The 26,352-nt window shown below is 33.8% G+C and overlaps 4 protein-coding genes across 6 annotated transcripts in view; all 4 read left to right on the top strand.

Annotated features, from left to right (window-relative positions):
- MED18 (mediator complex subunit 18) overlaps positions 1–26,352 on the top strand; it is a 550,858-nt gene that overhangs the window by 105,054 nt on the left and 419,452 nt on the right. The gene's annotated exons all lie outside the window — the stretch shown is intronic.
- Positions 1–26,352, top strand: part of LOC145317859 (uncharacterized) — a 266,488-nt gene that overhangs the window by 105,042 nt on the left and 135,094 nt on the right. The window lies entirely within an intron of this gene.
- LOC145317846 (uncharacterized) lies at positions 8,399–16,181 on the top strand. Of its 3 annotated transcripts, none has more exons than XM_080159119.1 (5): positions 8,399–8,675; positions 10,587–10,660; positions 11,040–11,085; positions 13,871–13,922; positions 14,856–16,181. In XM_080159119.1, exons 1-5 carry the CDS (start codon positions 8,610–8,612, stop codon positions 14,909–14,911), a joined length of 294 nt encoding a protein of 97 aa, XP_080015245.1. In that variant the 5' UTR covers positions 8,399–8,609; the 3' UTR covers positions 14,912–16,181. The 3 variants fall into 3 exon arrangements, with proteins under 3 accessions (XP_080015245.1, XP_080015243.1, XP_080015244.1); XM_080159118.1 differs by lacking the exon at positions 11,040–11,085 and adding an exon at positions 12,697–12,742 and having other exon boundaries at positions 8,400–8,675; XM_080159117.1 differs by lacking the exon at positions 11,040–11,085 and having other exon boundaries at positions 10,587–10,706.
- Positions 18,216–24,294, top strand: LOC145315563 (nicotinate phosphoribosyltransferase-like). Its single transcript, XM_080155545.1, has 9 exons — positions 18,216–18,297; positions 18,545–19,104; positions 19,824–20,082; positions 20,406–20,481; positions 21,778–21,929; positions 22,775–22,842; positions 22,996–23,163; positions 23,391–23,573; positions 24,217–24,294. The coding sequence occupies exons 1-9, from the start codon at positions 18,216–18,218 to the stop codon at positions 24,292–24,294; spliced, it is 1,626 nt and encodes a 541-aa protein (XP_080011671.1).

The following is a 26,352-nucleotide window of genomic DNA, read 5'->3' as shown; positions in this document are numbered from 1 at the left end:
GGAATATGCCAATAGGAGATAATTTTGCAGGTGAAGGATTAACCCACATTCAGAGATATAGGAATATGCCAATAGGAGATAATTTTGCAGGTGAAGGATTAACCCACATTCAGAGATATAGGAATATGCCAAAAGGAGATAATTTTGCAGGTGAAGGATTAACCCACATTCAGAGATATAGGAATAGGCCAATAGGAGATAATTTTGCAGGTGAAGGATTAACCCACATTCAGAGATTTAGGAATAGGCCAATAGGAGATAATTTTGCAGGTGAAGGATTAACCCACATTCAGAGATTTAGGAATAGGCCAATAGGAGATAATTTTGCAGGTGAAGGATTAACCCACATTCAGAGATATAGGAATATGCCAATAGGAGATAATTTTGCAGGTGAAGGATTAACCCACATTCAGAGATATAGGAATAGGCCAATAGGAGATAATTTTGCAGGTGAAGGATTAACCCACATTCAGAGATTTAGGAATATGCCAATAGGAGATAATTTTGCAGGTGAAGGATTAACCCACATTCAGAGATTTAGGAATAGGCCAATAGGAGATAATTTTGCAGGTGAAGGATTAACCCACATTCAGAGATTTAGGAATATGCCAATAGGAGATAATTTTGCAGGTGAAGGATTAACCCACATTCAGAGATATAGGAATATGCCAATAGGAGATAATTTTGCAGGTGAAGGATTAACCCACATTCAGAGATATAGGAATATGCCAATAGGAGATAATTTTGCAGGTGAAGGATTAACCCACATTCAGAGATTTAGGAATAGGCCAATAGGAGATAATTTTGCAGGTGAAGGATTAACCCACATTCAGAGATTTAGGAATATGCCAATAGGAGATAATTTTGCAGGTGAAGGATTAACCCACATTCAGAGATTTAGGAATAGGCCAATAGGAGATAATTTTGCAGGTGAAGGATTAACCCACATTCAGAGATATAGGAATATGCCAATAGGAGATAATTTTGCAGGTGAAGGATTAACCCACATTCAGAGATTTAGGAATATGCCAATAGGAGATAATTTTGCAGGTGAAGGATTAACCCACATTCAGAGATTTATGAATAGGCCAATAGGAGATAATTTTGCAGGTGAAGGATTAACCCACATTCAGAGATATAGGAATATGCCAATAGGAGATAATTTTGCAGGTGAAGGATTAACCCACATTCAGAGATATAGGAATATGCCAATAGGAGATAATTTTGCAGGTGAAGGATTAACCCACATTCAGAGATTTAGGAATAGGCCAATAGGAGATAATTTTGCAGGTGAAGGATTAACCCACATTCAGAGATATAGGAATATGCCAATAGGAGATAATTTTGCAGGTGAAGGATTAACCCACATTCAGAGATTTAGGAATATGCCAATAGGAGATAATTTTGCAGGTGAAGGATTAACCCACATTCAGAGATTTAGGAATAGGCCAATAGGAGATAATTTTGCAGGTGAAGGATTAACCCACATTCAGAGATATAGGAATATGCCAATAGGAGATAATTTTGCAGGTGAAGGATTAACCCACATTCAGAGATTTAGGAATATGCCAATAGGAGATAATTTTGCAGGTGAAGGATTAACCCACATTCAGAGATATAGGAATATGCCAATAGGAGATAATTTTGCAGGTGAAGGATTAACCCACATTCAGAGATTTAGGAATATGCCAATAGGAGATAATTTTGCAGGTGAAGGATTAACCCACATTCAGAGATTTAGGAATATGCCAATAGGAGATAATTTTGCAGGTGAAGGATTAACCCACATTCAGAGATTTAGGAATAGGCCAATAGGAGATAATTTTGCAGGTGAAGGATTAACCCACATTCAGAGATATAGGAATATGCCAATAGGAGATAATTTTGCAGGTGAAGGATTAACCCACATTCAGAGATTTAGGAATATGCCAATAGGAGATAATTTTGCAGGTGAAGGATTAACCCACATTCAGAGATATAGGAATATGCCAATAGGAGATAATTTTGCAGGTGAAGGATTAACCCACATTCAGAGATATAGGAATAGGCCAATAGGAGATAATTTTGCAGGTGAAGGATTAACCCACATTCAGAGATATAGGAATATGCCAATAGGAGATAATTTTGCAGGTGAAGGATTAACCCACATTCAGAGATATAGGAATAGGCCAATAGGAGATAATTTTTCAAATATTTCATTTTAAAAATGCAAAAAAAATCTTCCTTGAGGTGAAAATTATTTGATCTTTTATTGTTCTGTATTCCAGGGACCTGAAGGGATAAGACAATGGCAGATAAATTGATGATACACAAAATTACCCCATTAGTAGATAATAACTAGTGGATACTCAACTTAATGAGCCAACCAATCAAAATTGAAGTTCCAAGAGTTGTTACTAACATAACAATAACTTTCATTGTTCAATCTCTTTATCCCAGGTATCTAAAGGGGTAAGACAATAGCAAATAAATTGATGTATGTCCCCTATGATGATGCACAATATTACCCCTTCGTTACTTAAAATTAGTGGCTGAAACGTTTGGACACTCAACTAAATGCACAAACCAATCAAAATTGAATGAAAGTCCCCAAAGTTGCTAAACCAATAAATAAGAAAACGTTATCATAAAAATTTTGGGAATTAGTGCAATAAACAGCCCAATGTACCCTCCCTCCATCTCTGACAATAGTAACACATTAAAGAAAGATTAATGTTAAGCTTCACAAAAATACGTGTAAACACAATAATAGATGACAGGTACCAAGTACTCTGAGAATGTACACATAATTACGCGCAAACACAATGATAGATGACAGATACCTAGTAGTCAGAGAATGTACACAAAAATACGTGCAAACACAATAATAGATGACAGATACATAGTACTCTGAGAGTGTACACAAAAATACGTGCAAACACAATAATAGATGACAGATACCAAGTACTCTGAGAATGTACACAAAATTACGCGTAAACACAATAATAGATGACAGATACCTAGTAGTCAGAAAATGTACAAAAAATACGCGCAAACACAATAATAGATGACAGGTACAAAGTACTCTGAGAATGTACACAAATATACGTGCAAACACAGTAATAGATGACAGGTACCAAGTACTCTGAGAATGTACACAAAAATACGTGCAAACACAATAATAGATGACAGGTACCAAGTACTCTGAGAATGTACAAAAAAATACGTGCAAACACAATAATAGATGACAGATACCAAGTACTCTGAGAATGTACACAAAATTACGCGCAAACACAGTAATAGATGACAGGTACCAAGTACTCTGAGAATGTACACAAAAATACGTGCAAACACTATAATTGATGACAGATACATAGTACTCAGAAAATGTACACAAGTTTATAAAGTACCCATTTGTACATAGTATTTGCTGTACAAAATTAGATCCTAAACTTGGCTGTCACCAAACACTATCATATATTTGTAGAAATCCTAAAATTGTCTATTGGAGACAAGTACCCCTCACCCTACATTTCCATTCTAAGGATGGTTGGGAACACAGTAATAGTGTCTGACTGATTATGACGTAACAAAAAAAAAGCCAATGAGAGGCCACTATAAATTTTACCATTGGTCAATAACGGCCTCTCGTTGGCTAATTTTTTTTGTTACGTCATAATCAGTCAGACACTATTACTGTGTTCATGGTTGGGATCTTTAGTTTAGCCCGCTACAAGTTTTACTTTATTAGAGTACATGATAATATGGTGAAAAATCCGTTAGTAAAAAGAATGGATATATGCCAGTTTATAAGCCAATACGCTGTCGCTACACTAAATTTAACTACAAATGTTATGTTTTTTAGAACAACAACATTTAAAATTCAAAAAACATTAAACGTGGATTTTTACACTACTCGAACTTCGACAACTAGCGGACGCTTTATAAATATTTTTCTCGTATTTATTCGAATCCAGTGGATAGGAACCGGTTCTCATCCGAAAAAACTATGTTTAGCATCGTATTATATCCAGCTTTCTACGAATATAAAAATGTACAATCATAAGATTAATACCAGTTTTTTAAAATCTTATAATTGTACATTCTATATCCGCGGAAAGCTGTTTATAATACGATGCGAGAAAAAATTATTTACAATAAAAGTAAAAAATTGGAAAGGTTTAGTGATTTTTTTCCCTTGATAAATAAAATTTTAAATACGGACAATTATATTCATAAGTAGTAGTAATAGAGATAATTTTGAAACACATTATCTAAATCAGCAAATATAGGATAACGGTGAAAAAAACAACGGGTATGGCATTGTGTGCAGATTTTGGTAGTAAATTTTTGTCGTAATTATCTAAATTTTGAATTATAAAAAATGGTGCTAAATTGATTGCATTCCTCTGTGAACCAAGCCCTGTGGCAAGGTAGAAGCCGTTTGTGAGATTTTTATGCACACGCAAATAGAGAATTACAATTAATTAATATCAATTGCAATAACATTTATACCCCAAAACAAATAAAATAAATTAATGAGCCGTTTTCGAGATCTTAATTGATAGATCCAGACAAACAACGTATTACTCTAAATTTATCATGGATCTTATTATTTGTATTTTATTATCCATAGAAAATTGTCTGTAATACGATTCTATACATGATTTTTAGTATGGCTGAGAACCGGATCTAATCCAGCGGATATTGATCGTTTTCGAAGCATATTTAAAAGTATTTTTAAAAGCAAAGCTTTTCTATAATTAGGGTCGGTCCGTCCGTACGTCCGTCCGTACGTCCGTCCGTCCGTAACGGATAGCTTTTTTCGTTAATTTTTAAAAGCGAAGCTTTTCTCTCATTAGGGTCGGTCCGCCCGTAACGGATAGCTTTTTTCGTTGATTTAGACATGTTAGAATTGTCCTATCGATTTCAAACTTTACATGGTGATTCCTTTAGTTTTTAAGTACGATTTAGAAAGCGTAGCAACTCTATAATCATTACCAGAATGTCCGTACGTTCATTTTAAACATGTCGATTTTTTTACTTTTTTAACAACAAATTTTCATGTGATCTAATCATCCGATTGATCTGATTTTTGGTATATTAATTACTGGGACAACAAAGTATAATGTTATATGCGAAGCAACTCTATAATCAAGTCCTAAAAATGTAAGTATGTTCATAAACATTATCCTGTATCCAGCAGTTTTTCAACAAATTTACTTACAATTTTGTTTCGACTCTTATACATTTATATTTTGATTATTCAGTTCTGACACTATACAAATGTTAATACCCGTTTGTCCTACCGTTTCAGTGCTTCGCTTTTATAGATGTTGTCATCCTTGTTAAACTCATCTTTATGAATGAGTTTTTTTCATCATGGGATGATATCATATAAGGTTTATAATATACACATCCCAATTCCCTAAATAAACCGAGGGAGGGAGAGTACATTGGGCTGTTTATTATACATTAGTCCTCAAAGTTTTATTTTTTTTATTGGCTAAACAAGTTTGAGGACTTATATCGAATTTTGATTGGTTGGTTCATTAAGTTGTGTGTCTAAACGTTTCAACAACTATTTGTAATCTGCAAAAGGAGTAATTTTGTTTATCATCATTGGAGATTATCATCAATTTATCGGCCATTGTCTTATCCCTTTAGATCCCTGAAATTAACCACCTTACATATCTTGGAACATTATTCGTATATAAGAGAAGGGCAAAAGTCAGGGTGAAGGGGATAAGACAATGGTCAATATTTTTTTATTCACAGTCGTAATTTTTATATTTTGAGTTATGAATGTAAGAATATCATTTTTAATTTTTTTTTGGGGGGGTGTGGATATTTTTGTATGTCCCCGCCCTCCCTGTAATAAGATAGAGAATTTGACAGTGGAGGAGAAGGGGGAATATTTTAGTAAGGACTTTGTAAGGGGAAAAAGCAGGTTGGGGATTTTTTTTTGTAGCTTTCCCCTACACCCATCACCCTCCCCCCCCCCTCATCACCACTTTTGAGAAAGCTCTTTTGGGAGTAGCTTTCTTTCTTGATTATGTATGCATACAGTAATTTAATACAGAATGGGCTATTCTGACATAAAGTTTTTAAAGACAAGTTTTCAAGAAAGTTATTGGTTGGAATCCATGACTTTGGTAGCTCGTAGATTTTTGGTTACAGATTGAATGACTTTATACCGAAATTGTCCTTTCCCTAAACTTTCATTTCAAAGCCCAATAAATGATGCTTTTATTATGCTTATGAGATTAGACTTTTTTTTTATTTTCTTATTTGCATGTTTTCTAAAATTCATTGGCTTAAAAACTTTGGGGACTTTAAAATCTTGATTAGTGGTAAAATCTTGCAGTATTCAAACTTGTCCGCCAATAATTTTATTCATGAATTGTCTTATCCCTTAAGCTTCCTGAGTTAGTGTGACAATAAACATTACTCCTTGTACACAGATTATCGATCAATTTTGTTAAAACAGGTATACACACACACACACACACACACGCCCACACTTACACACACACACACACAAATACACAAACACACACACACTAACAAACACACACACAAAAACACACACAAATATCTTAAATGTATCTCCCTCCTTTTTATCCCCCCCCCCACTCTGTGTGTGTGGGTGAGTGTGTGTGTGAGTATGTGTGTGTGTGTGTGTGTGTGTGTGTGTGTGTGTGTGTGTTTCTCTGAGAGTATATTATTCTAGATCTAATTCTCTCCGGCATTAAGATGAACAAATATATTCAATTTGTAATAATTTTAGCATTATTTTATTAATTTATAAACAAAATTGTTTATTTTATTCATGTTTTTAAAAATTATTTAACAAAAATACATAAATTGTATAAATTATGTGATTTTTAAGTGAAAAAAGTTATAAAATAGTGATTTTTGTGTTTTTAGCCGGTTTTATGTTGATAATTTATATGTTTATATATTTATTAAGTGAAGCTAAAAAATGTTATTGTTAAAAAAAAACAATACGTTTTACAGATATTTGAAATAAAGCATAAAAAGTTTTAAAATTACGTTTTCTTATTCGTTAGCTTAAAACTTTTGGGACTTTTAATGAATTTTGATTGATTTATTCATTAAGTTGAGTGCCCAAACGTTTCAACTCCTAAATGTAATCTTCATAATGGGTAATTTTGTGTATCATCATTGGGGATGTACATAAATATATCGGCCATTGTCTTATCCCTTTAGATCCCTGGCTAACGAAGCTGTAAATAATTAAAGAAATAGATATTCAGATAAGATGGACTGAATAAAAATGAAATAAAGGGGAAAAAATATGGAAAAAGAGAAAGAAAGAAAGAGAACGAAAGATAGAAGGGATAAAGAGAGAGAGAGAGAGAGAGAGAGAGAGAGAGAGAGAGAGAGAGAGAGAGACATCGCACTTTATGGGGCGATTCTTCGTATTTTTCACAGTAGCTTTTCTCCTATTTCTAGCCTCTGCAGGGGGCTCTAACCCTGCGGCGCCAATGACCTAACCCTGTGGGGCAATCACCTAACCCAATATAACCTAACATAATCTAAAAAAAAGCCATTTTAAAAATACGACGAATCGCCCCTTATGGGGCGATGTTACGAAAGGGACTATTCCCAATCAAACTAGAGATAAAAGGATAAATCAGTCAGACAGACAAAAAACTGTAATACAGATAGAGAGATGAACTTTAAGACAGACAGACATAGATAGATAGAAAGAGAGGGGAGAAAAAGAGAGTAGACAAAAGAATAGTTATTTCTCGCATCGTATTATAAACAGCTTTCCGCGGACATAGAATGTACAATTATAAGATTAAAACCAGTTTATTAGCCCCGAGGTGCCGAAGGCACCGGCTATTTTATATTCGTAGAAAGCTGGATATAATACGATGCTAGACATAGTTTTTTCGTATGGATAAGAACCGGTTCCTATCCACCGGATTCGAATGAATACGATAAATGTTATTATACTGTAACTTTAGAAAGGCTACGCTTTAAAACAATTACAGCATACCTTTTGTTAGAAGAACAATAGAATAACATCTGTTTTGTTCCAACTATGAGTTTTGATTTAAGAGGCAAATGATTTATCTTCTATTATCATATCCCTCTTTAAACTCAAAATTTTATGATTCTCTTATCTCTCAAGCTAATCGATATAATATTAATTGGATGTTAAGCACCAGATTTTCATGTACTCTGATAAAGTGACGCTAGAAGCTTGCTAAAATAACGATACCCCTCTTTATCACATCCCATCTTCTCCTACAGGATGAATGTACTGACCAATAAATGAGGTTCCTATTAGTAAGCTAAATTTCCCCCTGTCAATATATCCACGTATATCCTATATCTATTATAAAATATTAACAATTCATAATTCATATAATAAACTCAGTTCAAAATCTTTTTTTCTTTCAGAAACAAAATGACGTAGCTTAGTAAACAGATAAAAATATTACTGTACAAAAAACACATAAAAAACAGTTTAAAAAAACTATAAAAATCTATCATATCAAGCTAAACACAGTTATAAATATACAGTTAGAATAAATTATTTATTTATTTATTTATTAAATAGTTAAAAAAAAGACTTACAAAGTTTGTTAAAAATGATTATGACACCATGGGAAGATCTTTTTTATGTTATTAATAATCTTCTCCTTGGGGAGGAACCGGTAAGTAACATTTTAAAGTTATAAAACTTTGGGTACCAGTGTAATCTACAGTCTAATGGCCCTTCCCTTCCTGAAGCAACTCCTTTAAAGCTATCCGTTTGTCTGATTAGTTGGCTTAATTTAATTCTAAATTAGTTGTACAACGATAGTGTGTAAAACCTTTTCACCAATTATTTTAATTCAATTTTGCCTTTCAATTTATCCCCCTGATCTATAATACTAAGTAGCTTGATGTCTGTCCGTCCGTCTGTTTGTCCGTCTGTCTGTCTGTCCGTCCGTCCCTTAAGATCTCGGTAACCACTGAACCGATCGGATTCTACTCTTCAGGAAATATACTTACTGGTCCTGTGGTGGTTTTAGGCTTTTTTCTTGGGACACTCCCAACCCCCCCATAAATAAAAAATCCCCCCAATTTTTTAAAAATAATTATTTGAAATTAGTGGTGGCAGCTCCAATAGTACTTAACTTTTTTTTTATTAAATTACCTCTTGGGGTAAAGCCGCTAGTAATAACAAAATTGCCTCTTTTATAGATTAAAATTATTGGTGGAGAGGTTAGGACACTTCTAGTTTGTACCAACCAATAAAGATTTAATAAATCTACCAAAACTTTGGGGACCCGTCATAGACGTCCAAGGGGGGGGGGGGTAAAGGGGTGATTACCCCCCCCCCAAAATTTTAGATTTTAAATTTTTACCCCGCCCAAATAAAAAAAAGCCTTTATGAAATAAAGATTACCCCCCCCCCCTAAAATTTTTATTTTCAAAATTTTACCCCCCCCCCCCCAAATAAAAAAGCTTGGACGCACATTGGACCCGTACATTCCAATGTTCCTTCACACTCTGACATAAAGCGATAGGATAAAATGTAGAACAATAATTTAATCTGTGAGAATCTGCATTTGGTAGCCTATAAAATTAGATATTGAGTAGACAAAAATGGTTCTAATTTGATTTAAACTTCATTGACCTTTCCTTTCTTTTTTGTTATTGACCTTCCCTTCCAAAATTATAAAGACACTAGCGGCTTCGCCCCTAGCTCTAGGGGCTTTTTCCCCCAAAAGGTGACCGAGGAAATCTTCAGCCAACAAAAAAAATGGGGGGGGATTTTGTTTTTGGGGGGGTTGTGGGTGTCCCACCCCCCAAGAAAATAGCCTAAAACCACCACAGGACCAGTAGGTATATTCTCTGAAGAGTTGAATCCGATTGGTTCAGTGGTTACCGAGATCTTAAGGGACGGACAGACGGACAGACAGACAGACGGACAGACGGACAGACATCATTCTACTTTGTATTATAGATTACCAGAACCTATAACATTTTGTCTGGCGAGTAGAACTGATACAAACAAACAGACACACATCCTAATCAATGAATTTACAATACGTGTATATTGTTAGATGATTTTCGCAGAACCTGATAAAATGTTTCTCCCATCTGCCTGATATAGCGATACCCCCTCCCCTGTTAGGACCATCCCAACCAATGGCAGGGGGAAACGTATTGACCAATATCTAATTATATTAGCAACCTAAATTGACGAGAGAAAAAAATCTCTTTTCACTATATCCACATAAAATAAATCCATTAACTAAACATTTTATATTAGGATTCGTATCTCTTTAACCTTTACTAGCTGCTAAGCCCCTTGAGGCTGGGGGGATCGGACTTCCCCCTCCCCTCTTTAAACTTAAGTTTTAAAAAGATAATTTTTTTTTAAATTGGTGGGTCATTTTTTTCTATTGGAGATTTCTATTAGGAAGGTGGTGGTACCCTCCCCCAAATATTTATAAACCTTTCTAAACCTTGGAAAGGAAGACCATATTGGTTCGGTGGTTAGCGAGATCATTCGGTACGTTCACACAGACACACTCAGATCGTGTTACCTTATTATAAGGATTTATTTATTTCAGTCGATAGAGGATTTCATACTGTTGATAGGGACAAGCGTGGCGTTTGTGGCATTTGTACTATGGTGCTGCTTCCCCATAGAGCCCAAAGACTCACTCAGTGGAGAACAGTTATCTACTCAGGTATAGTTTTAAAGGAAGCCTGCAGGAAATACACCATTTGTATTTGTAGAGTGGTGCTTTTCCAGCAGGCTTCCTTCAAGAGCATTTGTTTGCTTTATTGGAATTTATGGCATTTGGCATTTGTACTATGGTGCTGCTTCCCTATTGAGCCTAGAGACTCACTCAGCGGAGAACAGTTATCTACTCAGGTACGGTTTTAAAGGAAGCCTGCAGGAAATACACCATTTGTAATTGTAGAGTGGTGCATATCCCGCAGGCTTCCTTCTTCAAGAGCATTTGTTTGCTTTTCTGGAATTTATAGCATTTGGCATTTGTACTATGGTGCTGCTTCCCTATTGAGCCTAAAGACTCACTCAGCGGAGAACAGTTATCTACTCAGGTACGGTTTCAAAGGAAGCCTGCAGGAAATACACCATTTGTAATTGTAGAGTGGTGCATATCCCGCAGGCTTCCTTCAAGAGCATTTGTTTGCTTTTCTGGAATTTATGGCATTTGGCATTTGTACTATGGTGCTGCTTCCCTATTGAGCCTAAAGACTCACTCAGTGGAGAACATTTATCTACTCAGGTATAGTTTTAAAGAAAGCCTGCAGGAAAAACAACATATGTAGAGTGCTGTATTTTCTGCAGGCTTCCTTCAAGGGCATTAGTTTGCGTGTTTGTGGCATTTGTACTATGGTGCTGATTCCCTATTGAGCCTAAAGACTCACTCAGCGGAGATCATTTATCTGCTCTGGTACAGTTTTAAAGGAAGCCTGCAGGAAATACACCATTTGTATTTGTAGAGTGGTGCATATCCCGCAGGCTTCCTTCAAGAGCATTTGTTTGCTTTTCTGGAATTTATGGCATTTTGCATTTGTACTATGGTGCTGCTTCCCTATTGAGCCCAAAGACTAACTCAGTGGAGAACAGTTATCTACTCAGGTACGGTTTTAAGGAATCCTGCAGGAAATACACCATTTGTAATTGTAGAGTGGTGCATATCCCGCAGGCTTCCTTCAAGACAGGGATAAGGGATGGGAAACGTAGGAAAATATTATTTCAGGCCTATTTCAAGCCTAGGCCTAATAAAACAGTTTTGGGATGGCGCAGTGGTTCGTCCTAAACGCTAATGAAAAAGCTGCGTGTGTGTGTAGATAAAGTATAGAATCAAATTCAGGTAGCTAGTTTAAAGTTAAAAACATAACTTTTTATAAACCTATATATTAATCGCTTTTGTTAAAATGAAGTTTTTTCTCTCCCAAAATTTTTTATCTTTTACTTTGGTAATTTGAACTGTCAGAAAGCTCTCGTTGGGTTTCCCTCAGACAGATTTTAGTTTGTATTATTTGCATTTTTATTAATGAGTAAAATTTTATTTGAAAATTTCATTGCTAATTAAAATTCAAAATAAATAAATAAATATGCACTTGGGTAACATTCTATCAAGTTCTTTGAATACTATAATGTAATGATATATCTGTACTGTGTTGTATTGTACAAATATTAGGGTTAAGGTGTTGTATCAATTCCGTATTAAATTTCTAAAATTCAAAATAAAACATCTAATTTATAAACTACCAAATGAAAATTCGTACCTTCATTCCAAAAAAATAATCCCGTTATTTTTGTTTTTTCTATATGGCCCTTTTTTAATGTTTAACTCTAAGCAGATTTAATAATTAAACTAATGTGATCTAACACCATTTATATTTTTTTTTTCGTAGCAGACAAATCATTATTTTTTCTATAATTGTCTGCTTCTAAAATTTCCGCCAATTGGTGATTGGTTGATACAAAACAGGCCGATTCTTATTGGTTTAGAGCGATAGCTACTTGGGAGCGTCCGCCAGTTTGATAGGAATTTGTAATAGTTGCAATATCCCTTTAGAATCTAGGCCGGGACCTAATTAATGGCCAGGTTTCCTATCCCTTATCCCTGCCTTCAAGAGCATTTGTTTGCTTTTCTGGAATTTATGGCATTTGGCATTTGTACTATGGTGCTGCTTCCCTATTGAGCCTAAAGACTCACTCAGCGGAGAACAGTTATCTACTCAGGTACGGTTTTAAAGGAAGCCTGCAGGATTGTAGATTGGCTTACCTTTAAGGGCATTAGTTTGGCATTTGTAGCATTATGGCATTCTTGATATGGTACTGCTTCCCTATTAAGCCCAAAGACTCACTCAGTATAGAACATTTATCAACGTTTTCTTATTCGTTGGATTAACAACTTTGGGGATTTTTAATGAATTTTCATTGGTTGGTTCATTAAGTTGATTGACCTAACGTTTCAACCAATAATTGTTTTACAAAAGAGGGGATGTACATCAATTTATCGGCCATTGTCTGAACCCTTTGATCCCTGGCTCTTATCAGAGCTAGACTAATTATCTGATTAATTATCTTTCTGCGACCTTCTTGGTCCGTCGGTCTATCTATCTATTTTGCACTGTAGGAAATAAACCTTCTTTGTTATTCTTGACTGCTATTAGAGATAGATAGATAGTTTTGTTTGGAAGACTCTGTTGACCAACGTGCATTTACTCAATAATTCACTATGTTTGTTTTTCTATCAATTAGGTAGTTATGTTAGCAAATTGTTTTGTATTTATAATGTTGTCATCTACAATACAAAGTAGCTTGATGTCTGTCCGTCCATCTGTCTGCCTGTCCGTCCGTCCGTCTGTCCCTTAAGATCTCAGTAACCACTGAACCGATTGGGCTCTACTCTTTAGGGTATATACCTATTGGTCCTGTGGTGGTTTTAAGCTATTTTCTTGGGGGGTGGGACACCCCTAACCCCCCCGCCCCAAAAAAAAATCCCCCCCCCATTTTTTTTTTAAATTTTGAATATGATACTGATATTGGGGCAGCTCTAATTTTTTCCCCCCGAAAATTTTGAAATTGATACTGTGGCAGCTTCAATTTTTTTTTTAAATTACCTCTTTGGGAAAAGCCGTTAGTACTTATTAAACTAGCTGCTTCGTCCCTAGACACTAAGGGGATCGACAATGGAAAAGTGTCTGAGAATAACCCAAAACCACCCAATAACATAACTAAAGGTTCCTAGAAAAGCACAACCACATAAGGCCTGCCATTTTCGAGATCTTTAGCTTCAAAAGACAAAAAAACTTACTCCTATATTATAGGGTTCTTTATTCAATCTACATTGATTTTCAATTTCAGGCGGCAGATGCAGTGTATGATGCTAAATATAAACAATTACCCACAGTAGCAGGTACGTAGCTATTTTATACAAGTATGGGATATGTGGGCAGGTACGTAGCTATTCTAGGCAGATGCAGTGTATGATGCTAAATATAATTTTATAAACAATTACCCAGAGTAGCAGGTACGTAGCTATTTTATTCAAGTATATGTCGATCAATGTTTTAAGGCCAAGTTATTGCGATCCTTTATGACATCTTGGCATGCTACTATCACCACAATATCCTGGAATTCAAAGGGATAACACAATGACCAATGCATTGATGTACATCTCCAACGATGATACACAAAATTACCCCTTTTGTAGATTACAATTAGTGAAACGTTTGGACACTCAACTAAATAAAACATTCAAGTTTGCTAGGTTGTAAAGCCAACGGATAAGAAAACGTTATTTTAAGACTTAGGGGTCTAGTGTTGTATGTAAATAGCCTAATGTCCCCTACCTCCCTGACAATGTCTGTTTGTTTGTCTGTCTGTCTGTCTGTTTATCTGTCTGTCTGTTTGTTTGTCTGTCAGTCTGTTTGTTTGTTTGTCTGTCAGTCTGTTTGTTTGTCTGTCTGTGTCAGTCTGTTTGTTTGTCTGTCTGTCTGTTTGTTTGTAGCGAAGGATCTCGCTAACCGCTGAACCGATCGGGTTCTCCTTAACAGGGTAGCTTCTCATAGGTCCCGGGAAGGTTTATAACTATTTTGGGGGAGGGTACCACCACCCTCCCAAGAGAAATCACAATAAAATAAAAAAAAATTAAATTGAAATATTTCCGCCGCATAGTGTCGCTAGCGTAGTCGCGCTGCGTAGAGACATGAATTTAACAGCTGATAACATAGACAAATTATTTCTCAAATTAGATATTTAAGATAAAAAAAAACATTTAAATGCCACTAGAGGCCTCTAGGGGCGTAGCCGCTAGTAAATAATTAGTAACTTATTTCAATATTTTCAGGTTGCAGAAAGAGTGCAGGTGTTCAGGACATAATGCAATATGACATCAACACGTGACTAAACCTGTAAAAGTGCGCGCCAAAATTTTAACAGCTGTCTGTACAAACTAAATCAGCTGATTAAAGGGACATTCTAGTCATTTTGTGTTTTAATTACAATAAGAATCTACTTTTTAACTCTCTCTTGTGGTAGAATCTTAATTTAATATCCTTTCTAGTATTGATTTAGTGTACAGACGGTACTTTGGCGCTCACGCCATCAAACAAAGACGACTTTTCGAGAAATTCCTACAGAAAAACTCCACTTGAAAGCAAAGACTTTTTGTCAGCTGTTTTTTTTTATATAATTGATATGTATATGTTTATGTATGTACATTTTTAGTACATCTCTTTACTTTTCACAAAAAAAATGTATTTTAGCCATAGAAAACCATTTTCTTTTTCAACAAGGTAAAAATTTCCCCTAAATTCAAAATTATGTTAAACCAAAGATTTTTGAAAATAGACACCCATTTTTTTTTCATCTGAAGCACAAAAATATTTACATCTAAATGATGTTTAGCTAGCTTAAAATTAAGTAAATTATAGGGAAGCTGTGCTTCTAATTTTTTTCTAAGAAATCATTAGTACAGTTTCTTGGTATATATTATACCTAAATTTTTATATAACTTTCTTCTAAAATACCTAAATAATTCTACATAATTCTCATATTAATGGAAAAAATCTCATTTTTTATAAGAATTTTATCATTGTCAAAGCACAAAATTTTTGTTAACAATATTTCATTTTAGGTTTTTTTAGGAAAATTTGAGAAATTTTAAATTTAAATTTTACATTCCAAAACTACCAAAAACTTTTGGCATAAATCACATGCAAAAAAATATCAACCTGAATTTTAATAAAAATAATTGTTTTCCTAAAAATGTTAATTTTGTTTTTGCATAATTATATTTATTCTTACAATATATACAACAAGTTTTCAACCAAAGTTGACTGTTAACTTTTGGAATATCCCTTTCCAAAACAGCTTAAAACCCACTTAAAAGCAGTATTAATCATTCTTTAATGTTTAAATCAGACTTAAAAGTAAAAACTAAGGGAATGTTTGGCTTGAGGGTTGTACCTTGGCCAATTAAAGTATACTTCAAGATTTTATTATAAGAATAAATGTAAATTAAAAGAAACCAATAGAAGTTCTTTCTGTCATCCAATTAATTGTGTTTAATTTTGTTTTATTTATTTATTGTTGAAACTTTGTGTCTAGTCATCAATGTATGAAGAAAAAACAACAATATCAATAAAAAAAAAACTTAAGCCCTGTATGGAAAGAGTTGTGTTATTTTCATGTTAAGAAGCTAATCTACAAGTCGGTCTGTGCATGTCAAGAGAACATTAATCACATACTGCTCTTAATAAGGTTGCCCTAATTTCAGGTTTATCCTCTGAAGTATGATATATGCAAGCAACTTTTAGCTTAAGGCTGATTAATTTTCAAATTTATCAAATATTGGCCTTCAACTTTCAAGGGAATATAAAAGAACTTTCTATAAATCTTAATTGTGGTTACTAATTTTAAGGGTGGGTTATTAAAGTATTACAGAACATGTAAAAGCTTAAAAAGGGGATAAGTAAATTTTTTAACTTTAAAAAGAATAAAAGTACATGGGTCCTACGACAAACGCAGGAGTCCCAAACGTCGGAGTGGACAAACGTCGGAGTCGACACTTAACCTAACCTAACCTATTCTAGACCATCTTATAGGTTTTTTAAATGCCTAACCACGTTGCACTGCGGGGGGCTTTTTGTTCATTCATATCCTAACCTAACCTAATCTGTATAGAAATACTTAATAAAATTAATATTTGAACACTCCTGCGTTTGTCCTGGAACCAGTACAGGTTGTATGGTCCAAGTACCTTTTGGGGGAAACTGTACCACATATCTATAATTTTATGTTTTAAAAACAACCAAAACCGAAATAAGACTAAAATAGCCAATTTACCAAAGAATAACTTCATTTTATAGAGAAAAAAAATTGTTTTTAACTAGATATGTGGATATAATCTAGGGATATAAAGGCATAAGTCAATGGCCGACAAATTGACGTACATCCCCAATGATGATACACAAAAAATACTCTTCTATAGATTACAATTAGTGGTTGAATCATTTGAATACTTAACTTAATAAACCAAACAATTAAAATTTTATAAATGTCCCTAAAGTTTTTAAGTCAATGAACTTTGGAAACTTATGTAAATCAGCCCAATGTCCCTCACTCCCTGGATATATTATCATCAAATCTCCATAAACTTTTTTCACAATAATATTGGAAAATTAATGGAATAAGGAAAACACGACGACATTTACGTAAATAATTATTTGCGGCATTCCATGCGCGCAAGTCCGGCGTCTTGTGTTTATTTTATAATTCTATATATTATGTCGTAGTTTAATCATTTTCTGTATAAAAACAGTTAAATATTTACATATAATCTAAGTAAAATTGTTATGTTAGTGTTAAATTAAATATTATTTATCGTGAAATTTTTATTGTCTTTCAATGTTATCCTATAAAAATACCCAAAAATGTGAAAAAAAATCGATTTTTAGACTCCTATGAAATTATGTTGCCTGAAAAACGTCTACGTCGTGAGGACGGGAAAGCGGCTGGGGAAGAAAACGGTTACGCTAATATGTAAGATTTTATTATGTTGTAGAAAATTGAATATTATTGTATAATTTATACCCTTCGATCCTTACATTTAAAGGTACTAAAAGTTTGTTTGTATATATGTCCAGTATTATCCAATATCAATAGAAAATTTATTTACAATTGTGTATAATCATCGAAACAAAATCATAATTTATATGTTTTGTTTGATTAATTTATCTGCACATATAACCTAGGGATGGCAATCCGTCAAATTTTTGGACCGGATTCGTATTCTTACAAGTATCCGTCCAAAAAAATGGAGGATTCCCGCGGATTCCGGATTCTTATTTTTGGCGGATTCCGGATTCTAGCAATATTTTAAAAAGATTTTTTTTTAATTAAGTGCTACATATGTCCTAAGAATTAATGTTGGTGTTCTCTATAATTTACTTCCGAGAATCGGACCAGATTTTATATATAATACCTAATGATAATCTTTGCCTTCTATAAGGGGAGTCGAAAGAAAAAACTCAAGACGCTAATTTTAGCCTACCAATTAAGAATCCGAATTCGCTATTAAAAAACCCTAATATAATCTGTCTTCAATTAATATATCGAGATTCAAAAGTATAATCTACCAATATAATATATTTGTTTGTGCAGGTGCGTAGTACAACCCCTACTGACAGACATGTACCAGATCAGCATGGCCTATGCCTACTGGAAGTCGGGTAAACAGGATAACGAGGCCACATTTGATTTGTTCTTTAGAAAGAATCCATTCAAAGGTATTTTTATCATTTAACTTTCTTTAGTTTACACTTATTTTCTGATATTTTATGCAAAACTAAGGTATTTTTTATGTAAACTAGATTAGATAAATGTTTTTTTTTTGTATGTAACTTGATAGGGTATTTCTAAGGATTAGATAAAAGCTATGAATATACCTACATTTTTAAGTTCTACAAATTATATTGAAAAGTAAAACATCAATGTTCAATGCACTAACGCTTATAACAAGCATGTATTTTTTAGGGGAATTCACCATATTTGCTGGCCTATCTGACTGCCTGGACTTTGTTGAAAACTTCAAGTTTGCCGACTCTGACATAGCCTACCTACAGACAGTCATGCCCTACTGTGAATCTGAATTCTTCCAATACCTGGCACAACTCAAACCTGATCAGATCACCATCGAGGCCATCAAGGAGGGCTCCATATGCTTCCCCAGAATTCCGCTGGTTAAAGTATCCGGCCCGATTATTATAGTCCAACTATTTGAAACAGTTTTCCTAAATCTAATCAACTATTCTAGTCTTGTTGCCACGAACGCTGCCCGTTTTCGCATAGCTTCTGGTAAAAAGATCAAACTGCTTGAATTCGGCCTCCGGCGGGCACAAGGCCCAAACGGAGGCTTGACAGCATCCAGATATTCATACCTGGGAGGATTTGATGGAACTTCTAATGTTCTGGCGGGGAAATTATTTGATATTCCTGTGAAGGGTACCCATGCACATGCCTATGTTTCCTCCTTCACCAGTATGAAAGAGCTGGATGGACTGACCCTGCAGCCAAATGGAGATTGTGCTGAACAGGCAGGGATAAAGGAATAATTAAAAATAATTGTTTTGTGGTTAATTTTCATTCCATTTAATTGAATTAGACCTGCAAAACCTTAAAACCTAGTGAAAAAATTATAAGCTTTTAAACTAAAAGCCAAATTCTCTAGAAATATTCTGGATAGTGTTGTTTCATGTAGACAGATTCAAGTTAGTATATCAAGGGATCTTGATGGTAAAGATAATACAATTAGTGATAAATTGAATTACATTCTAAATGCTTTTAAATAAAATTACACCTTCTGAAGCTTAAATCATCTGTTAAAAACTAAGCAAATAAGATTGAATTTAAGTAGCAACCAAAAGTTTTGTGAGCGTGTTTTTAAAACAAGCACAATTTAAAATCAACGTCTTATTTGCTTCCTGAGAATTTTTATTGAGATGTCTTTGGTCGGTGTTATTATTCTTATAATAGAGTAATACCCTACCCATCGATCTAATGTGATAAGATAATGGCGATAACTTGATATACAACTCCAATGATGATGTAAACGATTACACTTATTGTAGATTACATTTAAAGGATGAAATGTTTAGGGCACTCAACTTTATATACCAACCAATCAAAATTTAAATGAAGTTACTAAAGTTTTAAGCCAACAAATAAGAACGTTATTATAAAACTTTAGGGACTACGTTATAAACAGCTTAATGTCCTCTCCCTTCCTTAGTTATACCTTTATTCCTGTGAGTAGGACTTGTATGGATTAGGCGGCGGTCAGCAGGAAGATTTTGTTACACTATGCGGCAAACTACAAAAAGTTCTAGCTGCCAAACTCAACATACTTGCTGGCGAATGCAACGAGGGCGAACTGGCGGCTTTTGCAAGTTTTTCAATTGCGTTCCCGCATGGATTTCTGGCCCTGATTGATACGTATGATGTGTGCAAGAGTGGGGTGGTTAATTTTTGTGCCGTCGCCTTGGCGTTGCATCATTTTGGCTATAGGGCCTTAGGTAAACATCAATAATTTTTAAAAATGAATTACTGTAGATTTTTGTTTTATTTATTATGATCTTGGGATCTCAATGTAAGGCAATGAACGATAAATTTATGTACATACCCATTGATGATAAATTATAATTACCCCTTCTTTAGTTAAAAGTTATTGGTTGGATAGTTTAAACCAAAAGATCATGTTTAATTTATATGCCTATATTCCTCCCTTCCTGTATGATCCAGTAAAACGCTCGATTCTTTAGTTTTTTTTAATGAAAATACTTTTCCCCTTATTTTCATTGATTAATATTGTTAGTTACACATCATTTTATATTTTCAGGGGTAAGAATAGATTCTGGAGACCTAGCCTATTTATCAACTGTTGTTAGAGAGGTTTTTGATGAAATAGCTAAAAGGTACATTGCTAATAAAGAGGTATATCCACGAAAACTAAAATATCTAGAGTCGTTTATTCTATTAGATTTATGAATAGATATTTTTAAAAGCGAAGCTTTTCTATAATTAGGGTCGGTCCGTCCGTCCGTCCGTACGTCCGTACGTCCGTACGTCCGTAACGGATAGCTTTTTTCGTTAATTTAGACATGTTAGAATTGTCCTATCGATTTCAAATTTTGCATGGTGATTCCTTTAGTAGTTAGGTACGATTTAGAAAGCGTAGCAACTCTATAATCATTACCAAAATGTCCGTACGTCCATTTTAAACATGTTGATTTTTTAACTTTTTTAAATAGCTTTTTTCGTTAATTTAGGCATGTTATAATTGTCCTATCGATTTGAAATTTTGCATGGTGATTCCTGTAATAGTTAGGTACGATTTAGAAAGCGTAGCAACTCTATAATCATTACCAAAATGTCCGTACGTCCATTTTAAACATGTTGATTTTTTTACTTTTTTAAATAGCTTTTTTCGTTAATTTAGGCATGTTATAATTGTCCTATCGATTTCAAATTTTGCATGGTGATTCCTGTAATAGTTAGGTACGAGTTAGAAAGCGTAGCAACTCTATAATCATTACCAGAATGTCCGTACGTCCATTTTAAACATGTTGATTTTTTTTACATTTTTAACAACAAATTTGTATGTGACCTAATTATCTGATTGGTCTGATTTTTGGTATACTGATTCCTAGGATAACAAAGTACAATATTAAAAGCGAAGCAACTCTATAATCAAGTCCTAAAAATGTAAGTATGTCCATAATCATTGTCCTGTATCAAGCAGTTTTTCAACAAATTTACTTACAATTTTGCTTTGATTCTTATACATTCGCATTCTGATTATTCAGTTCTGACATTATACAAGTGTTAATGTCCGTTTGTCCTTCCATTTCAGAGCTTCGCTTTTATGGATGTTGTCATCCTTGTTTTATTAATTCTAGGTACTTGCACGAATTGCATTTAAAATTGGATTCAGTGAACTACATATTTTTTCCTGTTCAATGGTTCATACTACATTTATAGTGCATATATTTAAAGGAATTTGAATTTTCTACCACGTAGTTTTTAATATATCAAGACTTGAAAACCGTATTTTTGTGATATATTCAATTTATATAGCTGGCTTATTTTTACAAAAACAGCATGGCGACTAATTTAGTAATGCATGAAACTTATGCTTGAAATCATTTTTCTGAAATACACTTCATGTACATATGTATTTTATCAAATTAAGGAATTACACATATTTTTAGTTATGATATACCCTGGTTTTCTGAGCTAGAAATAGTTGCATCCAACGACATCAACGAAGAAACAATTCTATCCCTGAACGACCAGGGACATAAGATCACCTGTTTTGGTATTGGCACCCATCTGGTTACATGTCAAAGACAACCGGCTTTAGGTCAGTTTCATACATTAAATTCATTTAATTTAATTAATAGGTTCCAGGACAAACGCAGGAGTCCCAAACGTTGGAGTGGACAAACGCAGGAGTGTTAAAATATTAATTTATATAAGTATTTCTATACAGGTTAGGTTAAGATATGAATATACATAAAAGCCCCCCGCAGGGGTTAGGCATTTAAAAACCTAAAATATGGTTTAAAATAAGTTAGTTTAGGTTAAGTATCCACTCCGACGTTTGGGACTCCTGCGTTTGTCGTAGAACCAATTAATGGATTAACCATAAAACACAATAATCTTTTATTATATTAATGAAATTAAGAAAACAACTGTCTTTACGTACATTGTGTACATTTTCTAACCAATAAAGTAGTTTGATTGTTCCTCCAATATATTCATATTGGTACAATTGAAGGATTCTTCATATAGAATTTTTATGTTTCTAAACTAAGGATCTAAAGGGATAAGACAATGGCCTATATAAATCCTCACCTCAATAATGATACACAAAATTACCCCTTCTGTAGATTACATTTACTGGTTAAAACGTTTGGTCACTCGAATTAATGAACCAACTATTCAATTCAAGTTTAAGTCCTCAAAGTTTTTAAGTCAATGAATAAGAAAACATTTTTATATAACTTTGGGGACTAGTGTAATAAACAGCCCAATGTCCCCTCCCTCCAAGTATGACAACTAATTTTTAAATAAATGTTTTGTATTGCTTTAAAAATACTAGTGACTTACATAATGGAAAAAAGTTTTACAATAAAAGATTGCACAGTTTCCTAAGCTTTTAAAAATGCCATTATATACAATCGCAGTAATGTTTGATTTATTTAGGATGTGTATATAAATTGGTAGAAGTTGATAATGTAGCCAGAATAAAACTTTCTCAGGATGTGGAAAAGGTAAGACCAGCAAACTTTATTAAATAGCAGCCGAGAAAATCACATTTTCCCCAAAGCGTTACGGACAGACAAAGTAAGTTATAAAAAAAACATACCTATTGTAAGTAATTTTAACAACTTTTACCCCTAACAATATTTTTTTTCTTTGCCTAGGTAACAATGCCGGGCAAAAAGCGAGCATTCCGTCTGTACGGCAAGGACGGTTTCGCCATCATAGACTTGCTCCAGATGCCGGATGAAACGCCGCCAGAACCTGGAGTACGTGTCCTCTGCAGGCATCCCTTTTCAGAGTCCCGCAGGGCTTATGTCAGCCCCTATAAGGTTAGATTAATGAATATATCATTACTTGGATGTTGCATCAGATTTTCATGTACTCTGATAAAAAGTACTCGCAGCTGGCTAGAATAATGATACCCCCTTTACCCCATCCCCTCCCCTTCTATTATATGAACGAACTGACCAATGAATGAGGTCCATGTAAGCAAGCTAAATTGACGAAAAATCTTTTTTATCTTAAGTAATTCTGATTAAGTTAAGAATATACCAAGCAAGAAACTGAGAGACGAAACCTCTCTAAAATTAAGGTCGATGAGTTGTACGACGTGGTCTGGGAGTCTGGTCGTCGTGTGGGTGGAAAACACAGCCTCCAGGAGATAAGGGAACATGTACAACACTCCCTTCGGACCCTCAGACCAGATCATAGACGTAGCCTCAATCCTACCCCTTACAAGGTGACTTAGTTTTTTTTTAAAATTTAGGTGAAGATTCTTAAATGCATCACAGTTTTGGCGATCTAATGGGATATGACAATTGCCAAAAAATAGGTGTACATCCCCACTGACAATACACAAAATTACCCTTTCTATAGAATACAATAAATGGTTGAAACGTTTGGATTGGTAACTTAATGGACCAACTAATCATAATTCATCTAAAGTCTCCAAAGTTTGTTAAGTCAACGAATTAATAAACGTTGTTATGAATCTTTGGGAACTAGTGTAATAAAGAGCCCAATGTCCCCTCCCTCCCTGGGTTTAAGTTTATAAAAAAACAAGGCCGACTATGTACAACATGTACATTGATAGTCCGTATTAAACAGGGAGTGAGGTGAGATTGGGCTGTTTATTACACAAGTCCCCAAATTTTTATGATAATGTTTTCTTGTTTGTTGGCTTAACAACTTGGAGATTTTAAAAAAAATTTGATCGATTGGATTATTAAATTGAGTGTCCAAACGTTCCAACCATAAATTGTATTTTAGAGAAGGGTTAATTTTGTGTATCATCATTTGGGATCTACATCAATTTATTGGCCATTGTCATATCCATTTAAATCCCTGCGTATAAAACCTTATTAAAAGTACATTTTTCTCAGGTTTCTGTTAGTGACAACCTGTACCAGTTTATACACAAGCTGTGGCTTGAGAATGCTCCTATTGGAGAACTTTCTTAAACAACGATTCAAATCTGACCAATGGGAGAGCTTTCTGAAACTAATGCACCAATAGTAAGAGTGGATTTGTCAAGTAGTTATAAATGCACCAATAGTTAAAGTGGATTTGTCAACTAGAAAGAAATGCACCAATCGTAAATGTTGTTCTGTAAACCAATGCAATGAAAATGCACCAATAGAAAACGTTGATTGATCAACAAATTAAAAATGCACCAATGAGAGAGCTTTCTGAAACGTAAAAAACAAAAAATTGTTGCTATGTAGTTAAAAAAAATAAAAAAGCGCCAAAAGTAAATCATATGTATTGTTCAAAATGTTCAGCCAACAAACTTGCTATTTTAATATACATTTGCACCAATTTCATAAAAATTATAGAGATATATAAATGAAAGAAAAAAAATAAAATAAAGATAACTATCTTTATATCCTGCAATGTTCGAGCTTACGAAACACTTTGAAAACCACTGCATTGTTAAAGATGATTGTAGTCAAAAGTACAAACTTTTATAGAATAATATAATAGTAAACTTTTTATGAATTAAGTCCTTCATATGTCAAAATATTTACATCATTTAGGCTGACCGGTAAATGAAAATCTATGACAAATTAAATGAAATTGCCCTAAACAGCTAAAGTTTTTTTCTACAAAAAATATAAAGTATAATATTTTTTGACATATGTGTGATTTAATCCTATATTTCATAGGAGGGGGAGAGGGTTTAATGCAACTATCATGTAATCAATGATTGAATGGCACTTGGAATTCGAATTTAAATCTGAAATTTTGCATGAATTATCCTTGGTAGATCTATTTTCCCTAAATCGAACAAAAAGTTTGAAAAGTAACGGCTAACGGCTGGCGGCTCAGCCGTTTTGCCATTTTGTGGCTATCTTAAGATCAAATTAGTCACGAAACCTATATCCACATAATACTTTTTGTCGCTCAAAAACCTTATAAAACGGTTCTAGTCGGTAGCTGTTGGTACAAGAAATTTAAAAATGGTTATTGCTATCATTTAACATGAATTAAGCCAAAAATATGTTATAAAAAGTTGATTCCTACGTAGTTAATGACGAATTTGCCCTGAAAATAGGCAATAAACGGCTAAACGTCTGAGCCGCCAGCCGTTACTTTTCAAACTTTTTGTCCCAATTAGGGAAAATAGACCTACCAAGGATTACTCATGAAAAATTTCAGATCGAAATTCGAATTCTAAGTGCCATTTAATCATTGATTACGAGATGGTTGCATTAACCCCCCGCCCCCTAATGTAAGCACAATATCAAAACTTCATATAAACCTAGTGCCATATATAATAATATGTTATTAATGTACTTAGAAAATTATTATTATATTCTTTAGTTAATAGATCAGATTTTCTATGATTGTATTGTTTATTGTTTTTTAAGAGGAATGTTTATCAATGGTATTAAGTTCATGATTTTTTATTTTAATACTCGTGGAAAATTGTCTGTAAAAGGATGCTGTATATGATGCATCGTATTATAGATAGCTTTCCGTGGATACTAAAATTAAAAATTATAAGATAAAAAATAGTTTTGTTAGCCCCGATGGATGTCCGGGCCACCAAAAATAGTTTTAATTATATGATTTTTAATTTTAATATTCGTGAAAAATTGTCTGTAATATGATGCTACACTTGATTTTTGAGTATGTTGAGAACCGGTTCTAATACAGCGGATATTGATCGGTTTCAAGCCATTCTGAAAGATATTTGATAACTAATAGAATACCATTGGTATATTTTTCTCTTTTAAGGGTAGGGTTTTATTTGTACACTTTTCGCAATTCCTAAACTTTGTTAAGAATTGAATTTAAGCTCAGTCATTACGAAAAGCCTCAAAACGATGACCTCCCTTTTTTGTTAGTTGTTATTGTATTAATTTAAATTGTTAGTGATGAAGATTTTTTCATTATTTATTTTAATGAAAAAAAGATAAATTGTTAAAACATAAAATTAACCATAATCTAATATCTGGTGATATACAGGAATGGATGATTTGCTTAAAGAAAAACTATTTAGCCTCCAACATTTT

This window comes from Acartia tonsa, chromosome 4 (assembly GCF_053477335.1).
Source record: "Acartia tonsa isolate MP-2025a chromosome 4, ASM5347733v1, whole genome shotgun sequence".
In the NCBI taxonomy this organism is placed as follows: domain Eukaryota; kingdom Metazoa; phylum Arthropoda; class Copepoda; order Calanoida; family Acartiidae; genus Acartia; species Acartia tonsa.
The sequence above is the reverse complement of the archived record's forward strand: the minus strand, read 5'-3'. Positions and strand labels throughout refer to the sequence as shown.

Bases quoted from the DNA above. Each gene is read 5' to 3' on its own strand.
- LOC145317846 (XM_080159119.1), top strand. From the start codon at position 8,610: ATGATTATGACACCATGGGAAGATCTTTTTTATGTTATTAATAATCTT. The intron at 11,086-13,870 runs GTACGGTTTCAA...TTTCAATTTCAG, and splicing joins GAGAACAGTTATCTACTCAG to GCGGCAGATGCAGTGTATGA. The intron at 13,923-14,855 runs GTACGTAGCTAT...CAATATTTTCAG, and splicing joins ACAATTACCCACAGTAGCAG to GTTGCAGAAAGAGTGCAGGT.
- LOC145315563 (XM_080155545.1), top strand. From the start codon at position 18,216: ATGGCCTATGCCTACTGGAAGTCGGGTAAACAGGATAACGAGGCCACA. The intron at 18,298-18,544 runs GTATTTTTATCA...TGTATTTTTTAG, and splicing joins TAGAAAGAATCCATTCAAAG to GGGAATTCACCATATTTGCT. The intron at 21,930-22,774 runs GTCAGTTTCATA...TGATTTATTTAG, and splicing joins TCAAAGACAACCGGCTTTAG to GATGTGTATATAAATTGGTA.